General features: G+C 45.9%; 1 protein-coding gene across 1 annotated transcript in view; it reads right to left on the bottom strand.

Moving 5' to 3' along the window:
• SMC5 (structural maintenance of chromosomes 5) overlaps positions 1 to 22685 on the bottom strand; it is a 647363-nt gene that overhangs the window by 468572 nt on the left and 156106 nt on the right. Inside the window, exons 12-13 of the mRNA XM_069228845.1 lie at positions 12988 to 13082; positions 9563 to 9695 (exon numbers count right to left, since the gene is read on the bottom strand). Of these exons, the coding sequence (XP_069084946.1) occupies positions 9563 to 9695; positions 12988 to 13082 (228 nt within the window). The remainder of the gene's footprint in view (positions 1 to 9562; positions 9696 to 12987; positions 13083 to 22685) is intronic.

The following is a 22685-nucleotide window of genomic DNA, read 5'->3' as shown; positions in this document are numbered from 1 at the left end:
AGACACACCTGTGTACCCATGATGTGGACACAGGAGACAGCATGCCTGTCAAGAACAAAATCTTCAGACAGTCTGACCATGTTAAGGAAAGCATCAAGGTGGAAGTCCACAAGATGCTGGAATTGGGAGTAATTGAGCGCTCTGACAGCCCCTGGGCTAGCCCAGTGGTCTTAGTCCCCAAACCTCACACCACAGATGGAAAGAAAGAGATGAGGTTTTGTGTGGACTACAGAGGGCTCAATTCTGTCACCAAGACAGATGCCCATCCAATTCCAAGAGCTGATGAGCTCATTGATAAATTAGGTGCTGCCAAATTTCTAAGTACCTTTGACTTGACAGCAGGGTACTGGCAAATAAAAATGGCACCTGGAGCAAAAGAAAAGACAGCATTCTCCACACCTGATGGGCATTACCAGTTTACTGTTATGCCCTTTGGTTTAAAGAATGCCCCTGCCACCTTCCAAAGGTTGGTGAATCAAGTCCTTGCTGGCTTGGAGTCCTTTAGCACAGCTTATCTTGATGATATTGCTGTCTTTAGCTCCACCTGGCAGGATCACCTGATCCACCTGAGGAGGGTTTTGAAGGCTCTGCAATCTGCAGGCCTCTCTATCAAGGCATCCAAATGCCAGATAGGGCAGGGAACTGTGGTTTACTTGGGACACCTTGTAGGTGGAGGCCAAGTTCAGCCACTCCAACCCAAGATCCAGACTATTCTGGACTGGGTAGCTCCAAAAACCCAGACTCAAGTCAGGGCATTCCTTGGCTTGACTGGGTATTACAGGAGGTTTGTGAAGGGATATGGATCCATTGTGACAGCCCTCACTGAACTCACCTCCAAGAAAATGCCCAAGAAAGTGAACTGGACTGTGGACTGCCAACAGGCCTTTGACACCCTGAAACAAGCAATGTGCTCAGCACCAGTTCTAAAAGCTCCAGATTATTCTAAGCAGTTCATTGTGCAGACAGATGCCTCTGAACATGGGATAGGGGCAGTTTTGTCCCAAACAAATGATGATGGCCTTGACCAGCCTGTTGCTTTCATTAGCAGGAGGTTACTCCCCAGGGAGCAGCGTTGGAGTGCCATTGAGAGGGAGGCCTTTGCTGTGGTTTGGTCCCTGAAGAAGCTGAGACCATACCTCTTTGGGACTCACTTCCTAGTTCAAACTGACCACAGACCTCTCAAATGGCTGATGCAAATGAAAGGTGAAAATCCTAAACTGTTGAGGTGGTCCATCTCCCTACAGGGAATGGACTTTATAGTGGAACACAGACCTGGGACTGCCCATGCCAATGCAGATGGCCTTTCCAAGTTCTTCCACTTAGAAAATGAAGACTCTCTTGGGAAAGGTTAGTCTCATCCTCTTTCGTTTGGGGGGGGGTTGTGTAAGGAAATGCCTCCTTGGCATGGTTGCCCCCTGACTTTTTGCCTTTGCTGATGCTATGTTTACAATTGAAAGTGTGCTGAGGCCTGCTAACCAGGCCCCAGCACCAGTGTTCTTTCCCTAACCTGTACTTTTGTATCCACAATTGGCAGACCCTGGCATCCAGATAAGTCCCTTGTAACTGGTACTTCTAGTACCAAGGGCCCTGATGCCAAGGAAGGTCTCTAAGGGCTGCAGCATGTCTTATGCCACCCTGGAGACCTCTCACTCAGCACAGACACACTGCTACCAGCTTGTGTGTGCTAGTGAGGACAAAACGAGTAAGTCGACATGGCACTCCCCTCAGGGTGCCATGCCAGCCTCTCACTGCCTATGCAGTATAGGTAAGACACCCCTCTAGCAGGCCTTACAGCCCTAAGGCAGGGTGCACTATACCATAGGTAAGGGTACCAGTGCATGAGCATGGTACCCCTACAGTGTCTAAACAAAACCTTAGACATTGTAAGTGCAGGGTAGCCATGAGAGTATATGGTCTGGGAGTCTGTCAAACACGAACTCCACAGCACCATAATGGCTACACTGAAAACTGGGAAGTTTGGTATCAAACTTCTCAGCACAATAAATGCACACTGATGCCAGTGTACATTTTATTGTAAAATATACCACAGAGGGCACCTTAGAGGTGCCCCCTGAAACTTAACCGACTATCTGTGTAGGCTGACTAGTTTTAGCAGCCTGCCACAAACCGAGACATGTTGCTGGCCCCATGGGGAGAGTGCCTTTGTCACTCTGAGGCCAGTAACAAAGCCTGCACTGGGTGGAGATGCTAACACCTCCCCCAGGCAGGAGTTGTCACACCTGGCGGTGAGCCTCAAAGGCTCACCTCCTTTGTGCCAACCCAGCAGGACACTCCAGCTAGTGGAGTTGCCCGCCCCCTCCGGCCAGGCCCCACTTTTGGCGGCAAGGCCGGAGAAAATAATGAGAAAAACAAGGAGGAGTCACTGGCCAGTCAGGACAGCCCCTAAGGTGTCCTGAGCTGAGGTGACTCTAACTTTTAGAAATCCTCCATCTTGCAGATGGAGGATTCCCCCAATAGGGTTAGGATTGTGACCCCCTCCCCTTGGGAGAAGGCACAAAGAGGGTGTACCCACCCTCAGGGCTAGTAGCCATTGGCTACTAACCCCCCAGACCTAAACACGCCCTTAAATTTAGTATTTAAGGGCTACCCTGAACCCTAGAAAATTAGATTCCTGCAACTACAAGAAGAAGGACTGCCTAGCTGAAAACCCCTGCAGAGGAAGACCAGAAGACGACAACTGCCTTGGCTCCAGAAACTCACCGGCCTGTCTCCTGCCTTCCAAAGATCCTGCTCCAGCGACGCCTTCCAAAGGGACCAGCGACCTCGACATCCTCTGAGGACTGCCCCTGCTTCGAAAAGACAAGAAACTCCCGAGGACAGCGGACCTGCTCCAAGAAAAGCTGCAACTTTGTTTCCAGCAGCTTTAAAGAACCCTGCAAGCTCCCCGCAAGAAGCGTGAGACTTGCAACACTGCACCCGGCGACCCCGACTCGGCTGGTGGCGATCCAACACCTCAGGAGGGACCCCAGGACTACTCTGATACTGTGAGTACCAAAACCTGTCCCCCCTGAGCCCCCACAGCGCCGCCTGCAGAGGGAATCCCGAGGCTTCCCCTGACCGCGACTCTTTGAACCTAAAGTCCCGACACCTGGGAGAGACCCTGCACCCGCAGCCCCCAGGACCTGAAGGACCGGACTTTCACTGGAGAAGTGACCCCCAGGAGTCCCTCTCCCTTGCCCAAGTGGAGGTTTCCCCGAGGAACCCCCCCCTTGCCTGCCTGCAGCGCTGAAGAGATCCCGAGATCTCTCATAGACTAACATTGCGAACCCGACGCTTGGTTCTACACTGCACCCGGCCGCCCCCGCGCCGCTGAGGGTGAAATTTCTGTATGGACTTGTGTCCCCCCCGGTGCCCTACAAAACCCCCCTGGTCTACCCTCCGAAGACGCGGGTACTTACCTGCAAGCAGACCGGAACCGGGGCACCCCCTCCTCTCCATTCTAGCCTATGTGTTTTGGGCACCACTTTGAACTCTGCACCTGACCGGCCCTGAGCTGTTGGTGTGGTGACTTTGGGGTTGCTCTGAACCCCCAACGGTGGGTTACCTTGGACCAAGAACTGAACCCTGTAAGTGTCTTACTTACCTGGTAAAACTAACAAAAACTTACCTCCCCTAGGAACTGTGAAAATTGCACTAAGTGTCCACTTTTAAAACAGCTATTTGTCAATAACTTGAAAAGTATACATGCAATTTTTATGATTTAAAGTTCCTAAAGTACTTACCTGCAATACCTTTCAAATGAGATATTACATGTAGAATTTGAACCTGTGGTTCTTAAAATAAACTAAGAAAAGATATTTTTCTATACAAAACCTATTGGCTGGATTTGTCTCTGAGTGTGTGTACCTCATTTATTGTCTATGTGTATGTACAACAAATGCTTAACACTACTCCTTGGATAAGCCTACTGCTCGACCACACTACCACAAAATAGAGCATTAGTATTATCTATTTTTACCACTATTTTACCTCTAAGGGGAACCCTTGGACTCTGTGCATGCTATTCCTTACTTTGAAATAGCACATACAGAGCCAACTTCCTACACCTCCCCTAAAAGGTGTTTTGCAAAAGGTGCCTCTGCTCTGCGGGGAGTAGAGTGCGCCCATGGCTTTTGCCGTATCAGTGTCTTTTTTTAGTTTCTCAATAGCAGTGTCGAGTCCGGCCCAAACAACTGCTGTTCATTAAATGGCATATTTAGCACGGCTTGTTGAATTTCCGGCTTGAAACCGGACGTGCGGAGCCATGCGTGCCTTCTTATTGCAGTATTTACTGTCCTTGCAGCCGTATCTGCTACATCCATTGAAGACCGTATCTGATTATTCGAGATACTTTGTCCTTCTTCCACCACTTGTGCTCTTTTTTGGAACTCCTTGGGTAAGTGTTCTATCAAATGTTGCATCTCACCCCAGTGAGCTCTGTCATATCTTGCCAAAAGCGCTTGTGAATTGGCAATGCGCCATTGGTTTGTTGCTTGTGCTGCAACCCTTTTGCCCGCAGCATCAAATTTGCGACTCTCTTTGTCTGGAGGTGGTGCGTCTCCCGAGGTATGAGAGTTTGCTCTCTTACGAGCTGCCCCGACAACTACTGAGTCTGGAGTTAACTGCGTTGTAATGTAAACAGGATCTGTTGGCGGTGGCTTGTACTTTTTCTCCACCCTTGGAGTTATGGCTCGGCCTTTAACAGGATCCTGAAAGATTTATTTTGAATGTTTTAGCATTCCTGGGAGCATAGGTAGTCTTTGGTACTGGCTATGAGTGGAGGTTAGCGTGTTAAACAAGAAGTCATCCTCAATTGGTTCTGAATGCAAGGTGACGTTATGGAAAGCAGCTGCCCTTGCGATCACCTGTGTGTAAGATGTACTGTCCTCAGGAGGGGACGGCCTGGTAGGGTACGAGTCTGGGCTGTTGTCCGATACTGGAGCATCGTAAAGGTCCCATGCATCGGGATCATCTTGACTCATGGCAGTATGAGTCGGTGAGTGCATCAGTGGAGGAGTTGCTACTGGTGATGTGTGCACTGATGGTGGTGGAGAAGGTGGTGGAGTCGTTTTCTTTGCCACCTTTGCCTGTGGTTCATTGTCCTTTTCGTGAAAGGCAAGTTTTCTTTTTGTTTTAATTGGAGGAAGAGTGGTTATTTTCCCTGTGTCTTGATGAATGTGGAGCCTTCTTTGAGTATAGTCTGGCTCTACAGTTTGAAGTTCCTCTCCAAATCTATGTTTTTTCATTTGTGAGGCTAATCCTTGTTCCCCTGTATAGGAACCTGTTCTCGACTCCGAGGCTGGATGTTTCGGAACCAAAACTTTTTCGGAGGTCTTTTTAGGCTTCGAAGAAACCTTTGTAATTTTCGGCGTGGTGGTGTCTCGGTGCCGAATTTGTTCGGTGGCGCTGTCACGGTGCCGAGATTTCTCAGAGCCGATGTCTCGGGTCCGAGATTGCTGTGTGGCGGTATCTCGACCGGAGTCTGATGACTTCGACACCAGCGTGCCCTTTTTCGGTGCCTTCGCTCGGTCACCGCTTTTTTGGGTTAAGCCATGGCCTGTTGGCGGTGGCGTCCCCTGGGCTTTAGCGTTTTTCTCGTGAGTTTTTGTTTTCGACGTCTTACTCACGGTTTTCGGCGTTTCCTCAGGATCAATCTCCTCAGAGTCCGACTCCTGGGTGGAGAATGTTTCTTCCTCCTCCTCGAAACGCTCTTGTCCTGTCGGCGCCGACGCCATTTGCAGTCTTCTTGCTCTTCGGTCCCTGAGTGTCTTCCTGGACCGAAACGCTCGACAGGCCTCACAAGTATCCTCCTTGTGTTCTGGTGACAAACACAAGTTACAGACCAGATGTTGATCTGTATATGGATACTTGTTATGGCATTCTGGACAGAAGCGGAATGGGGTCCGTTCCATCAGCCTTGAAGAGACACGTGGCCGGGCCGACTAGGCCCCGACGGGGATGGAAGAAAACCCCAAAGGGCCACCGGAGCTCTTCTTAATTCGGTGTCGATCTGCTGTAACTAACCCGATACCGAACGCAAACAATACCGACGATTTTTCCGAGATTCTAACTAACTTTCCGACCCGAAACACAGAGCGAAAAGGAACACGTCCGAACCCGATGGCGGAAAAAAAACAATCTAAGATGGAGTCGACGCCCATGTGCAATGGAGTCGAAATGGGAGGAGTCCCTCGGTCTCGTGACTCGAAAAGACTTCTTCGAAGAAAAACAACTTGTAACACTCCGAGCCCAACACCAGATGGCGGGATGTGCACAGCATGTGTATCTGCAGCTACACATGCCATCGAACATATATATATATTTATATATAAATATATATAAGACAAAGGGTTTATACTTACTTGCAAAATACTTACATTTTCGTTGTAAAGGCATACTTGTTGTAAAGAAAGTAGCTGTAAAGACTTTTGTTGTAAAGATGCTCTTGTTGTTCAGGAGTCGTTGTAAAGGCATTAGTATTTTTGTGGTTCCATCACACATCCTTACCAAAAAGAGCGTTACAGATGGTAAGTAATTTTTTATTTTTAAAGAGACTTCTAACCAAAGATCATCACCTTTTGAATAGATACTCAGAGCGGAGTCTGTGAATTGGCGTAAATCAAAAAGTCTTGCCGGGCCAAGCAAAATTGGCCATCCAGGCAGCAGTACTTCATAAACACATGGAGGGACACCCCCATAGCAGCCTGACAAATGTTAAGGACAGGAACTCTGTGAGTCAATGCAATGATAGCATCCTTAGCTGTTTGATGAGCCCTTCACCCTTCTGAGGGAGGATTCCTGGCCGACGAATCACAATGAAGTATACAAAAAAAAAAAAACATCTTCTATACTTTAGTGTGACACTGCTAGTGGGATGGAATTGTGCAGATGTGGGTCACAAGCACACTTTGCCATAAGAACAAAGCTACCTGATTGACAACAGATCTACCCAGCATAGAAGCATGATCTGAGGACAGATGCTCATGCCCAGGAGCTCTAGATACCATTTTCTCTGTGCCCAATCCGTGGCTAAAAAGATGACTTGGGTCCCGTTGTTACTGACCCTCTTCCAAAGCCTGAAAAGGAGACGTATAAGTGGGAAGACCTACAGGAGTCCGAGGTGCCAGCATTCACAGAATACATCTTCAAGACAAAGAAGCCTTGGGAACTCCAGCATGCAGAACTGCTGAAATTGGGTGCTCTTTTTTGTCACAAGGAGATCAAGGCAAGGTTTTCCTTATGTGAATAAGAGACCTTGTGTCACCTATGGGTGTACCTGCCGCCCGTAATCTTATCAGTGTTTACGGCTGAGTTCCTCTACCCTGCCATTCAAAAATCCTACCAGGTAGTTCACCACCAGGAAGATTCTTTGTTGGTCCAGCAATTTCCAGAGGAGCAGCACCTCCTGAAACAAGGATCATGACCCCTACCCAGTTTGTTGCAGTACCACATGAAGTTGGTGTTGTCTGTGAGCACCTGCATCAACCTTTCCTTGATGTATGGCAGGAAGACTTTAAACACTGAGTGGAAAGCTCTCAACTCCGGAATGTTGGTGTGGAGCCAAGCCTCAACTGGAGACCAGAGGATTCTGCTCTCCCAGAAGAGATGCATCTTTTATCACTGTGGATTCTGGCTGAGATAGGGAGAGGTGTCTGTTGCTGACCCAATTGCAGTAAGGCAACCATCACTGCAGGTCTTTTGCAGTCTCCTCTAAGATCTAGACATCATTGGTGAGGTCCACTTGATGTTGCCCCACTGAAACGTCAGATCCCACTGCAGAGAATGCTTGTGCTACCTGGTATACTTCATCTTCATGGCACAGGATGCCATCAGTTCCAGCAGCCTCAGAGTTTACCTCAATGAGGACAAGGACAGAGGCTGAAAGATCTGGCTCGTAGCCCAAAGGTCCTGGACGCTCCTTTCCAGGGGAAATGCACAAAACCAGACCACGTCCAGAATGGCTCCCATGGAAGGGAGCATCTAAGAAGGAGTTAAGAGTGACCCTAGCACACTGAAAGTGAATCCAAACAGGCCAGGGGGTTTGCTGTAGTCTGGAGGTGGGTGAAAACTGTCTTGGGCAAGCCCACCAAGAGCCTGTCATCGAGGTAAGGGAAGACTGGGAGCCCTGACCACTCAAAGTTATGTTACCACCACCGCCAATACTTTCATGAACAACCGAGGGGCGCTGGCGAGAGCAAAGGGGAGCAAAGTGAACTGAACATGTTCCTGTCCCACTATTAACTGCAGATAGTGCCTGCGCATCTAATGGAGGTAGACTGGCTCGCTGTTCCTAAGTGTGGGATAAGTGTGTGACACAGCCTCATCCACAAAAAGACTGGGGCCTTTATGAGGCAGATGTGGCTGTCTCTGTGTGGTGCCCCCGCCAAAGCTGAAGAAAGACTGAAAAGGCTGATGCATTTGCCATAGCGAAACAGACAAGCCCAAGGACTGTGGCCCTGTTGTCTTTAAAATGCTCCAGAGCAGAGTCCGCTTTGTCCCAAAAAGTTGAGACCCATCAAAAGGCATGTCCATAAGGGACGACTAGACATCACTAGAGAAACCCATTTAGACCATATAGGCATATTGACAGATTGCATTGCCAGTGCCGACAGCCGTGTCTGTGGAATCTGTGGTATCCAAGCCACAATGACCAAAAAAGAAATAGAGGATTGAGTGCAAAGTACCCCTAATACCAATACAGGGCTCTGCACTACGGGTCGTAAAGCTTCACCAGTCAAGAGGGGTAAGCCTGGTTGGACATATTGTAAAAACATGGTGTGTGTTTTCACAATCTTGATCATGTTATCAATCCCTGTGATAGGAATCAATTTTACTATTAAAGTGTTGCATTCATGTCAGTTGTGCACCATTAGCCATGTGTGTATTCCTTATCTTGATGCATGTGACTGTGTTATGTTTCCTCTGTCCCATAGCAGTTTTGGCACAGTAAAAATGAGTGCCTTATCCAATCTAATTTTGGTATCTTATTCACTGGAGTGCCAGTGTACTCATCATCCCAGAGTTACATCAATCCTGATCCCAGAGTGAATGTAGTCCTAGATTGAAAATGTTATCTGTTTTAATTTAAAAAACGATTCTTAAATCTATGCATGTCTCATTCTGTTCTAGTTTAAGCTTCCACCCACAACAGCCTGGTTATATAATAAAAATAGGTGTACCAATACCTACTAATTGGCACCACTTATGAGCTGCCTAACCGTAAGTTGAAAAAACATTTTCATGTAAAAGCCACAAAAAACAAGGGTTGAATTAAATACTCTTCGTTTAAAATAAAACATATGTATTATTAACTATTGGACTTAAAGAAACTACAGTTCGAAATAAGCATTACTTGTTTGTTTTTTTACTCCCCTAAGGAAAGTTAATTTACTTCCCACTTCTTCACATAGGGAGATAAAGTCTCCAAATTTTCTTTAACCGGTGTAGAGCCCTGTCCATTAACGCAGGCAAGATTTAGAATGCTAACGGTTTCACAGTTTTGGAAAGTACCACTTCATTCTTTTAATGGTATTGTACATATACAGCGTTGAAAATATCTTACTGTTTCTATCATAGATCGAGTCTTTTCTGTTCCCACGGGGACTTCGTGAACATGGTACTGAGAGCAGAGATAGCTCATCACAGGCTGCGGTGCATCAAATAATTCTCTTAAATAAGAGAAAAATCCGTAATTTCTGTGTGGAAGGAAAAGGAAAGCAGTTACGTGACAATGCCTGTATTGCATAATAAACACATTTAATTAGACGAAAGAATATAAGGATGAACTGAAATACGATGATGGCAAATATCTATCTTAACATTGCTACCAGGCAGGAATACACTTTAGGGAGGGTAGTACATCACTGGATGTGATACTCATGCCTTCTGTTCACATGCACAGCAAAAGGCAGAACATAAAATGTATCCAAGAAGACTGGTATGACATACGCTCAAGGAAATCAACACATATCAGAAATAAGTTGAACAAATATAGATTTTACGGCTATTACTCAAGTTCTTATGCAGATTCTTCAAATCTGGAAATAGTATCCAAACAGCAAAAAAAGAGTATACAAGAAAATGTAGAAACTTTTAAAGCAAATATCTGTTGCAGAGCAAGGCACCTTTAGGTCTGAGATCAGGCTATAATGGCTGGCGAAAGTATGTAATGATAATAGAGTTAAAGCTAGATTGCTAATAGTGGGCAGCTTGAAAACTGAACAGGATCACATATGAGAAGATCTACTTCACTTTCAGTAGCTTTTTACACACTGTAGAATTATCTTTAGGTACTGGGTGTTAAGAACGCTCAGAGCATATGGCTAGTTCTATCCAGATCACGCAAAAACATTTTTGGTCTCATCCAAAGACAATGTACAACTGCCTGTCCACCCTAACTTCGACAGCCCTAGAAAGAAAATGACTAACACCTTGCATAGGGTTAAGCCAGCAGACTCTCTTCTCCAGTGGTGTGGCAAAAAAAAAGAAAAAAAAAGTTTTAAAAAAAACAAAAAAGTTGTTTACTGAAAATTTGACCCAATATGAAAATGTATGATGCTTATTTTAAGAAGCAAAGCGCAAAGTAAAACATGCCGCTAAAATATAGGCGAATTACGTTCAGGTTTTATATAACCAGAACTAGTTAGTACCTTGTGTATGCAAGACGATCTAGGTTTCAAGTATTGATCTAAGAATGTCTGTTTGGGGCACGATGGATAGAGGCTGAGCATGGGCTTTAAAATAATCATTTTTAAAACTCTGTATTGGGATTGTAGAATGTCCAGCCATAGAGGTACCAGCCTTTAGCTGATGGCTCACAATACACAACTAAGGTTACCTAATACACTTAAGTAAGAATATGGGTAATTACACACCTCCTCTTAATAAGTGGACAGTATATGAACCAGAAACATTTTATGTTTTGAAGTATAAAAAGAGTATGAATAGAATTCATGCAGAAGACCTGATTTAATTCAGAAGCTTATGATTGCAGAAAAAACATTATCATTGCTTGTGGTGATCACAGAGATAAGGAATCAAATCAAACATTTATGTAGAACCTTGCTAGTGACTATGTTAGGACAATAAATACTGTTAAGGAACAAATTAAGGAAAAATAACAAAGCCTAAATACTCTACTCCTAGTCTAGATGCAGTATTGTTGAATATTTAAGGCCTTGGGAGAATTCCAGTGTCCTCCTCAGAATGTGAAGACTACAAAGCACCTGTGTTAGAGCTTGTAACAACAAGGCCAAGTATCATCAAGGGGAGTAGGAATTAATCAGAAGAGGCCATCAACAAGCACAAATATCATCTCAATGTTGCTTGAGCAGCCTGGGGCCATGGAAGGGTCTCTTCGAGTTTCAGACTAGTAGCAGACTGCTAGACCCGATTGTAACGAAAAGTGTGGTCTATTATACCTGATAGAGATGGGACTGTAACTGTTGCATACCTGGGAAGAACAATCTGACAGAAGGTATGCCAAAATTTGACAGAGAAGCAGTACAACTGTTGGAGGCTTAAACTACGGAGGCAGATTGTGGTTTTTAAAAAGAATTTACAGACATTTGATTTTTTGGCGGTATTCCCTTGTGGGCACTGTAAGTATTGCAGATAATTTGGAACCATCAAATGCAATGCACCACACTTTAATGAAAATACTATGTAAGAGAAGTGGCTGCCTGTCACATTGTTGTCCACTAATTTTATGCTGCCTATTTAGATAATGGCAAAAGGAGTATGATGAATGTAGACATTTGAGACAGACTAAATTTGAAATGTATGCGCTACCAAAAATGTATCTGTTACAGGCTTCCATCTCTCCACTGGGTATCAAGCCTTATAAAGATGTGCAGCGAGCTGAAGAAATTGTTGAGTAGGAGGAAAGAAGAAGGGAAGAAATGCACACAATTGTGATTCTTCAGGGCGGCGGGGGCAGCAAGGCCGGTCTTGGATTCTCGAGCTTGGGAGGTTTCACAGTGCTTTTACATTTACGATCTACATCACTGGGTCAAGGATGATTTTAGCTATAGATTGGAGTAAATTTGAGAAATCTTCTTTGGGTGATAGTTATACGATGTTTGCATCAATAGAAAGCAATCTTGGCAGAGGGATGGTACCTAATACTGTGGGGCAAGTATAATTTAGGAAGACAGCTACAAGTGTCTTTTATGCATGGTTTTAAATCCACATGCAGAGTGCAACTCTAGTCAAAATTATGCACATTTATTGCTGGTGGAGAATTTAAATAATTCTTATTTCCAGACACACAGGATCATTCACCTCATTTATTTGATGAAGCCATTTTTGATGACTCGAAATCCTCAAGTGTTGCAGGACTTTAATGTTCGTAAATTGGGAGAAAACAACAACTCTCTGGGACTGATGTAAAAGCAAAAGGGGCTTCTAATATTGAGTGGGTTACAAAAGCTTATGCACCGCTAGAGCTATACTCATCTTTAGCACTGTTGGGCTAAGTGCAGTGGGAGCTGCTTCACCTGGCCTGCTTGTGGATAATGTAGTCATTATAAAATTACTAGGGACAGTTAGAGCAACTCTGAAGCATTGCACAATACAGAGAATTACAATACTAGAGTCCTCAAATGGATTTGTTGATCTAAGATGCAATTTTCCACAGTACCTGGAATTAGCGCTTGTACTAGCACACAATGGCAGCTGCTCCCTCAATCACAAACACATGAACTCTTTGCCTATCCGATAATATGGAAATAATATAATCAGATGGAGAAAACACCCATTTGCCTACCTCAGTCTCTGAGCAGGCTTATGTTGTTTTATGGCAATCTCATTAAACTACCCTTTTCTTTTAATGACAAGGCAATCACCTCTGAAAATAAGAGACACAATCATGGCAATAGTTTGATTAGAAGACAAGGCAACAAGACTTGGAGTTCACATATGTAACCTTTATTGGTAATATTCATATTTCAAAAGGCCCATAGTGTTGAATCAAGTCTCAAAACTTACTGGAGCTCCTCAATGTGTCTTTGAGGTCGTTTTTCTCCACATGGCTCAACGGGTGCGCACACTGCATTTACCTTTAACCTCTGATTGTCACGAACCTAAAAGGAAAACAGGCAAAAACAAATAATTTAATTTGAAAGAAATTAAAAGGTATTTACTTGAATTGTTCTATTCCTGAACACTACACTTAGTACAGATTAGCGTGTTCTTCAATCTGCCCTTGTAAATCAGGAACTCTACACTAACACTACAGTTCTAGCTTTGGTAAAATAAACCCATCAAATCAACTCCAGGAGCCTCCTTTCTTTAAGCTTTACACTTGTCTGAGTCGCAATGTGCTAACTCCTTTTTTGATGGTTAGGCATGCTTGCACTAAAAAACACCAACTCATTTTCATATAAAAGACGCAGAACCAAATTTACATCCTTTATTCCCCCACATGATATGGCAGCCATAGATTCACTTTGCATTCATTCTTCACTTTCTTCCAGCTTTAGAAACAGGCCACAATATAAGGGGCTTGATTCACAAAAGGGCCGCTGTGAAAAATCAGACTTTTCTTCGTATTATTACCCTTAAGTGTGGAGCAAATTTCAAACCTTAAAACAAAGTTCAAAAGTTCCAAAGTCTTTAAAAAGGCTTGATTGCACATTTCCAGGCTAGCTCAAAAGTGCAGTTCCTTCCATTGAACAATACTGCTCACTGAAATTGGACGTTACAGTGCTTTTCCACTACTGTTTTTAGAATTTTATTTTTATTTGCAGCAAAATGTCTTCCTTGTGAATAAACTCCTTCCCCTACACCCAGAAAAAAATTGGAAGTGTTCCATCCCTATTTCCACCCTGGAAACACACTTAACCGTACCCTTGACAAGAATGAACACGATTGCATTTCAATCAAATTACTAGCTTGTTGGTGCTCGCCAACTTTTGTTTGTGAAATTTTCCAAAAAATCCTCTAAATCTGCCTACGAAATGTAAAGTTTCTACTACAATGGCAGGATTTCGATACTGGTGAAATCACATTGGCAAATTTTTAAAAACTGCCATTTCTGATGCTGAAAATAGTAATAGGACTTCATCCTGGCAAAAGTTTTTTTTCTGCACACTCAAGTTGTACTTAAATGTGTCATTTGTTTTCAGAACAAGCTCAAATTATTAAGTGTAGAAGAAAAATGTTACCTACCCAGCAGATATCTGTTCGTGGCATATGGTGCTGTAGATTCACATTCTTTGCATAAGTCTGCCATCTAGTGTTGGGTACAGAGTGTTGCAAGCTTCTTTAGTTTTTCATTCAAAGAATCTATTCGAGTCACGAGATCGAGTGGTGACTTCTCTCGGTGATACTGAGCAAGGGCATTGAGTCCTTTGTTAAACTGTTTTCCCTCAGGCGGGTGAGGTAAGGCGTGTATAGAAAGTAAAGAGAAAGATGACCATGCAGTGTTTTGACAAAAGTACAATATTTATATGACAATGTAACTACAACGGCCAAGGAGGAGGGGGAGGGCCCATGTGAATCACTACATGCCACAACAAGATGTTTACTCAGTAAGTAACATTTCCCGTTCAATGGCATTTGTGGCTGTAGATACAATATCACGTGCTGTGGTATCTGCGGCAACAGTCGCAAACCTAATTAAATTATTAGAAATGGTGAGACCCTCTGAAACTATCTCTTGTGATCTTTTGCAATGTTCCTCTGTGAGGTTCAGGAGGGGATCCTCCATTTCGCCCCAGTGGGCCCTGTCGTATTGTGCTAAAAGTGCCTACTAATTGGCGATACGCCAATGATTGGAAGCTTGTGCAGACAGTCTTTTTCCCACTGCATCTAGATTTTACTTTCCTTATCAGGAGGGGGCATATCTCCTGTGGTTTTCGTGCTGTACCGACTATGGAAGGAATCTGTGCCTGTATAAATAAAGGGTCTGTAGGGGCAGCCTTGAATTTCTGATCCCCCTTGGGATGATAGCTCGAGACTTTACAGGTTCTTTAAAAATATAACTGGCATCTCTAAGCTTGCCTGGCAACATGGGTAAAAACTGACTCTTTATGTGTGGTGGTGACGCTGTTGAATAGATAATCCTCTTAAATAAGGTCAGAATGCAGCTGGACATTGTGGTATGCAGCTGCCCTTGCTATGACCTGCTGATACGATGTGTCTTCAGGTGGTGATGGCTGTGCTGGATATAAGTCAGGGTCATTAGGCAGGATGGGATCTGGATCGGATGAATCCCATGGGTCTATGTCCTGTGGCATGTCACACCAGGTGGTGGTGAACCCTGTGGTGAAAACTTTAGTGTAGGAGATTTGGGAGGTGATGGAGTAGAAGGAAGCACTGGCAACTGTGGTGGAGAAGGCCAGGGTTGAACTGGAGCCTTGTCCTTGGAGACCTTTTAAGGGGGACCTTTTTAGGGGAGGAGCAGTGTCCAAGGACTTGTCAAAGGTGAACTTCCTTTTGATTGGAATGGGGGGGGGGGGGGGGGAGCAATTATTCTCCCTGTTCCTTTCTAAATACGGAGTTGGTGCGGACGAGCATCAATTATTTCTAAGACGGGCTCCACTGGTGAAGCTGCTTCGGAGGAATGACTGGAGTCAGTGAAATACACAAGTCTTATGTTCTGAAATTTTCAGAGCCTAAGTCTTGTGTTGAGTCAAAGCTGTCGGCTCCAAAATGGTTTCTGAGGGTTTTTTGCTAGGTGTCAAAGCACTCGGGTCGATGGATCCTGAGACTGTATGGGGTGTTGCCGAGCCTAATGTCACTGCAGAAGACGTCTTGGCTGTTTTCGGTGCCGAGCCGGAGAACGGGGCATCTGGAGATTAATTTTAGACCCGGCCATGGCCTGAAGGCAGTGGCGGTCCGGTGACCTGCTTCTGGGGCTTCTTTAAAGTGTTTGTATGAGATTGCATGGAGGCGACTGGCTTTTGATGTCGGACTGGACGTCTGACTTCGAATCTTTGATGGAGAAGACCTCCTCCTGTTCCTCCTGCGTGTGTTCTTCCCCGAAGATATCTGGAGAGTCGTCTGGTGTTTTGGACGTAAACTAAGAGCTCTTAGGTCCAGGAGCAACTTCTTGGATCGAAAGAAACAGCAGGCATCACAGGTTTCTTCGTTGTGGTCTGAGGAGAAAGACAAATTACACACCAGATTTTGTTCAGTGTAGGGGAATTTCTAGGGCAAAGGCGAAATTGAGTATGTTCCATTAGCCTGGATAGTCCGACGCCACGTGGAAGATTAGGCCAGAGACAGGTGCAGACGCCCCGAAGGGCTGTAATCCGTCCCGACTGCAAAAATATAGAAAACCCGATCAATTTACAATACCGGCACTGAAAGAAAGACGATAGAGAACAGTTTGGAAGAGACAGAGCCAAGGAAATACCAGAGCGAGAGGAACACACGTCCGAACCCGAGCGCAGAGAAAAATCAATCTAACAAAGGGCTCAATGCCCATGTGCAGTATCACAGAGAGGAGGAGTCACTTGATTTTGTGACTTGAAAAGGTACTTTGAACAAAAACAACCTTAAAAACACTCTGGACCCAACACTAGATGGCAGACTTATGCAAAGCATGTGTATTTACAGCCACACATGCTATCGAACATACAGTTTCCCGCTATCACTTGCACCATTAAAATCTTATAAGCATTCCATAACGGGATAAACTGAATAAAGTTTTTGTTAATTTTATCAATGATATAATAGTTTGATAAAATGTCATGTCATGTTTTTATAAACATTCGCAAAAAGTAAACAAAATAGAATGAAAAAAAAAAAATGTTGGGAGAAATGCACCTGTAGCTTCATCTCATTAATGCATCAATAACAAAGCCCTAAGGTTCAGTGAGGTAAATGCGACCTACCAACATTTACTGTGATCGGCAGGTCAAGAGTCTGAATCCCCAAGGCCATATCATCCTTTAAATGCAGTCCAATTGGACCAGGCAAGAAAGGAATTTGTTACTTACCCTGTAGACATCAGTTTGTGGCATGTAATGCTGTAGATTTACATGCTTTGCATACACCTGTCATCTAGTGCTGGCCTCAGACATGTACAACTTGTTTTTGCTTGAAGAAGTCTTTTGGGTCATGAGGTATGGTTATTTCTCCCTCAGGGAATACTGCACATGAACACTGACTCCATTGTTCGATTGTTTTCCCTGCTCAGTAGGTGTACGATAGACAGTAAAGGGAGGCATAAAGATGTTCATGTAGTAAAAAAGAAAAAGTAAATGAAGTACAGTATCTGCAACAACCAAGAGCTTCGGGGGAAAGAGGGTGGCGCATGTGATTCTACAGCACTACATACTATGAACAGATGTCTACAAGGTAAGTAACATATTCCATTTGTGGTATGTGAAGCTGTAGATACACACATTATGCACAGACTAGAAAGCAGCTTCCCTCACGAGGTTGTGGCTAGATGGAGGGTGTTGCAGAAGACTGAAAAAGTATATGCAAGAAAGCTAGTCCCACCTGGGCTTGCTCTATTGCTAGAACGTTCACACAATACCAATCAATCAATCAATCAATCAATTAATCAATCAATTAGTGTATTTGTAGAGCGCACTACCACCCGTGAGGGTCTCAAGGCGCTGAGGGGGAGGCTGGGGGTGGGGGGTTGCTGCTACTGCTCAAATAGCCAGTTTTGAGCCGCTTCCTGAAAGTCAGCAGGTCTTCGGTCTGTCGTAGGGGCAAGGGAAGGATGTTCCAGGTCTTGGCGGTGAGGTGGGAGAAGGATCTGCTTCCGGTAGTCGCTCTTCGGAATGAGGGGGACGGTGGCAAGGGCGAGGTCGGCTGAGGGGAGTTGGCAGGACGGGATGTAGAAGGTGAGTCGTCTGTTGAGGTAGGCTGGACCCCCAATGCTCTAAGTACAGGAGTAGGACTTGAAGGTGGAGTTCCCACTTGTGGACTTTTGCTGTATCCTGCTGATCAGGTCTGCAAAGTTGTTGTCCACTCCTAGTAGACACTCTGCTAAAAGGTGAACTTTGTCGTGTATCACCAACCTCCAAATGCTTTGAGCTAATGTGTAGAGCTGTGGCGAGCATTCCCCTAGCCCCCATTTCTGAAGGTTGTACATGGCAGCAATGTTATCCGTTTTGATCAGGACTGTTCTTTGATGAATGTGGCAGAAGAACACTTTGTGTGGTAGGTGAATCGCTAACAGCTAGTTTATGCAAGATGTTTGGCAGGGGCGGCGGAATAAGTCGCTCCTCCTTTACATCTGCTGTTATTCTCTACGTGTGACCCTCAAACGTACCCCATGGTAGTTTGTGTGTGTTACTGCTGTTTTTGATAAGAGTTATGCATACCAACCTTCACATCACCGTGGGCGACGAAATGTAGTTTGAGTAGACAGCGACTGCAATGCTCTCATAGATTTGGCAGTGTCTCTATCCTTTCTGATTTTCTCCAGCATCGTATCAACTTGAGGGCTGAACAGATGCTCTCCATCAAAAAGTAAGTTTATCAGATGCTGTTGAAGTTCTGGTTTGAAACCAGAAATTCTGAGAAACAAACGTCTCCTAATAAAGATATTCAAGTTGACCCCTTTAGCGGCAGTGTCAGCCGCATCAAGGGTGAATGTAATAAATGTATTAGAGATGGGCTGTCCTTATAATACTATTTCCTCTGCCCTTTGTTTGTACTGGACTGGAAAGTGCTGTATAAGCCCTGCCATTTCATCCCAATAGGTGAGCTCATACCTTGCCAAGAGTCCTACTGGATTAACAATACGTCAATGTGTTGCAGAGTGCGCTGCAACTCTTTCTTGCTGCATCCTATTTTTTGCTCTCTTTACCTGGGTGCGGGGCATCCCCAGTGCACTGGGCACCTGCTCGTTTGCATGCATCATGGACAACTAGCGAGTCTGACAGGAGCTGGCCAGTAATGTATGTGGGGGTCAGAAGGGGAAGGCTTTTATGCTTTGTACGTACTTGGAGTAATAATTCTAGCCTTTACAGAGTCTTTCAATACTTCCGGTGTTGGTGTGAGCATGCCACTAAATATTGGCAAGAAATGGATGGCCCACTTTGTGAGTGAAAGGTTTTTTACCAAGACGTCATCCTCTTCCTGCACTGATTGAAGGTCAAGTTTGTGAAAGTTAGCTTCCCTTTGAATAACATCTAATATGGGGTGATGTCTTCAGGGGAGGCGGCTTTGCGGGGTATACGTCTGTAACACTGGGTTCTGGAGGTGTCACCCCATAATCGTCCCATGGATCATCTTGTGGATTCTAGGTTTATGGAATATCACATATGTCTAATGAGGGCTACTCTCCTCATAGTATGAGTGATAAGATGCCTGTGGTGAGGGGGTTTTTGTGGGGGTGTAGGAGGAAGAGGCAGGTAAGCAGCTGTTTGTGGTAGAGGGCTTTTCCCCTATCATGTCTCTTTCTGCTTAGGATGTGGTGGGGGCTGCACTGTTATCTGTTCTTCAAAGGTAAGCTGCTACTTTCAAGGAACAATCTGCTGGACGAGGTGGAGCCTTGGTGATGATTTTGCCCGTGTGAGGTTGAAAACCCAGGTGTCGCTGCACAGAGTTCTGCCCCCTCCACCCCCTAGGAAAGTACCCCCTTTCTTGGCATGGTTACCCCCCATTTTCTGCCTGTTGTCAGTATGTTTGACTGTGTTCACAGGGATCCTGCTAACCAGGACCTCAGTGATTATGCTCTCTCCCTTCTAACTTAGTAACTTGTACCATTTTCACCTCACATTTGGAATACTAGTGCCCCCAAGTAAGTCCCTAGTATATGGTACACAGGTACCCAGGGCATTGGGGAACCAGGGGATCCCCCATTGGCTGCAGCATGTATTATGCCACCCAGGCGGGGCCCAAGCAAAGTACTCTGCAGGCCTACCATCGAAGCCTGCGTGAAAGGGAAAATGCACCCTTTTTCACCATAGATCACTGCACCAGGTCACTGTAAGTCACCCCTATGGCAGGCCATCCTAGCCCAGAGAGCAGGGTGCAAGTACCTGTGTGTGGGCACCCTTCCTCTAGCAGAGGTGCCCCCCACAAACTCCAGTTCCATTTTTATGGACTTTGTGAGTGCGGGGACGCCATTTTATGCGTGTACTGGACATAGGTCACTACCTATATCGAGCTACACAATGGTAGCTCCGAACCTAGGCATGTTTGGTATCAAACATGTCGGATTGATACTCCAATACTGTTGCCAGTATTAAAAGTATGATTCCATGCACTCTGGGGGCTCATTAGATACCCCCCCAGCATTGCTCCTACCAGCCTTCTTCTGGTTTTCCAGGCAGCCCATGCTGCTGCCACCCCTCAGACAGGTTTATGCCCTTCTGCTGCTTGAACAGTTCAAGCCCAGGAAGGCAGAACAAAGGATTTCCTTTAGGGGTGTGGGGGGTAACACCCTCTCCCTTTGGAAATAGGTGTTACATGGCTTGGGGGGGGTAGCCTCCCCAAGCCACTGGTATGCTTTGAAGGGCATATTTGTGCCCTCCACGTTGTAAACCAGTTTACACTGGTTCAAGGACCTCCAGTCCCTGCTGCAGCACGGAATTGGACAATGGAAAGGGGAGTGACCACTCCCTTGTACATCATCACCCCAGGGGTGGTGCCCAGAGCTCCTTCAGAAGGTCCATGGGTTCTGCCTTCTTGAATCCAAGGTTGGTAGGGACCTCTGGGAGCATCTGAGTGGCCAGGCAGGTGACAGCAGAGCCCCCTCCTAATAGGTGGTCACCTAGCTAGGTGACCAATCCCCCTTTTCAGGACTATTTAGGGTCTTCTCTCTTGGGTGGGTCCTCAGACTCTGCAAGATTCCAGCAGGACGCCTCTGCAACCTTACTTCGACTTCTAGCCACTGGAACCTCCACTGGACCCTCCAGTAACCGACAATCTGCATCCACAAAGATGACTCCGCTTGTTCCCACGGCTCCTCCCAGCTTCTGCAACATTTCCCCGGCTGTACATCCTCTGAGGGTGGCAAGCCTGCATGAGAAGGAAGAAGGAATCTCCCTTGGAGTGAAGGAGTCACTCCCCTGCATCCGCAGGCACCAACTGCAACGACGACTGGCTGGGTGGATCTCCTCTCATCCTGAGCTGCGTGGATCCTGCATCACGGGTAGTGGTCCGGAGTAGTCCTCTTAGTCTTCTTTGTCAGCTGTCCAACTTTGGTGGTGGTAAGACCTTGCCTTCCCAAGCAGGATAGTACCCCCGTGCACCGCATCTCTTGCAGCTGCCACGGCTTGTTTGCATCTCCTCCACAGGATCATCAGGCTCCATGTAGCCGCAGCCCCCGGCACTCCATGTGATGAACAGCCCTCTGCGTGCTTCTCCTGCGGTGTGGGACCCTTCTTCAGTCAAGCTGCGTGGGCTCCTCTGTGACTCCCGGTTCCTCGTCCAGTGGGTCTCCTGCTGGGGCTGCCTCTTCTTCTGTGGACACTCTGCCTTGCTGAGGGTCTCCCTTGGACTCCTCCTGTGGGTTGTGTCCTGCTGGTCCCCGGTAGCTCCACTTTTGCTTCACCACCACTTCCACCTTTGCCAAGGCTTGTTGATGGCTTTTCCACGCCACTAACCACCTGCAAGCTTCTATCCGGTGTGGGATGTCGACTGCATCCTCCAGGAACTCTTCACCTGCTCCAGGGCTGCATTCCTGACCATCTTCGTCTCACCGTCGACTAACTCCTGCATCCACAGCTGGGTGGATAGTAGCTCCGACTCCTCCTGGACTCTTCTGTGACTTCTGGCTTGGGTCCCCTCCTTCCACAGGTCTTCCTCTTCAGGAATTCCCCGATGCTTTCTTGTAGTCTTGTCTAGGTTCTGCATTTTCTTAATTTTCGTCCTTTTGGGTGGTTTGAGGAAAATCTAGTGATTTCCTCGTTTCCTCCTGGTCACCAGGGGGCACTCTGATACTTACCTCTGGAGTTTCCAAGTGCCCCCAGCTCCCCTCTAACATTCCACTTACCTAGGTGGGTGTCATGTGTTCGCATTCCATTTTTTTTTAGTATATGGTTTGGGCTCCTCCTAGGGCAGTGGTCTTCAAACTAGGGGACGGCACCCCCCTAGGGGGGACTCCAGTGATCCCTGGTGTGTGTGTGTGTGGGTGGGGGGTGGGGGGGGCACAGGCTCTGGCCAAAAGAAGCATTACAAAGATAACAGTGTTTTGCTTTACGCAGAAACATGTTATTGCACTTTAAAAAAGGTAACAGTACTTAACTGCAATGTTTAAATACGTCTAGACATATTTAAACATTCCCATTGTTATAAAATAAGCATCTTTAGCCCTTTAGTTGCTTTCCCCAATGGTGGCTGGTTAGACGCCGATGTAGCCTTCGAGCTTAACCTGGAGCCCGAAGCAGATTTCAATGTCAATGTGCGCTCCAGCTCAAAGTGACTCTTAGTGTCGACGCAGTAGCTTGCACCAAAGATGTTGTTGGGGTCAAGGTTTGCTTTAGTGTAGCTGACTGGGTGTTGTAGTACTCCGAAGCTTTAGATCAGTGCAAGCTATGGCTTGAAAGCAGTGGCAGTCCGGTCGACTCTTAATGAGGGCTCAAAGCCTGACCCCTGGATAGGCAGTGAGTGCCTTGTTCGTGTGCGGTACTCACTATGTGCCCACTGTCTCATCTGTCTGAGCTGGCTGCGGTTCGAGGTCTAACTCCGATAGGGACTCTGGTTCTACTTGGCCAGTGTCTATTTTATCTTCACATGCCTCCTGTTTAACATCTTCCCCAAAAATA

Source organism: Pleurodeles waltl, chromosome 1_1, assembly GCF_031143425.1.
Source record: "Pleurodeles waltl isolate 20211129_DDA chromosome 1_1, aPleWal1.hap1.20221129, whole genome shotgun sequence".
Classification (NCBI taxonomy): Eukaryota; Metazoa; Chordata; class Amphibia; order Caudata; family Salamandridae; genus Pleurodeles; species Pleurodeles waltl.
Note: the sequence above shows the minus strand (reverse complement) of the source record. Positions and strands in the feature narration are given on the sequence as shown.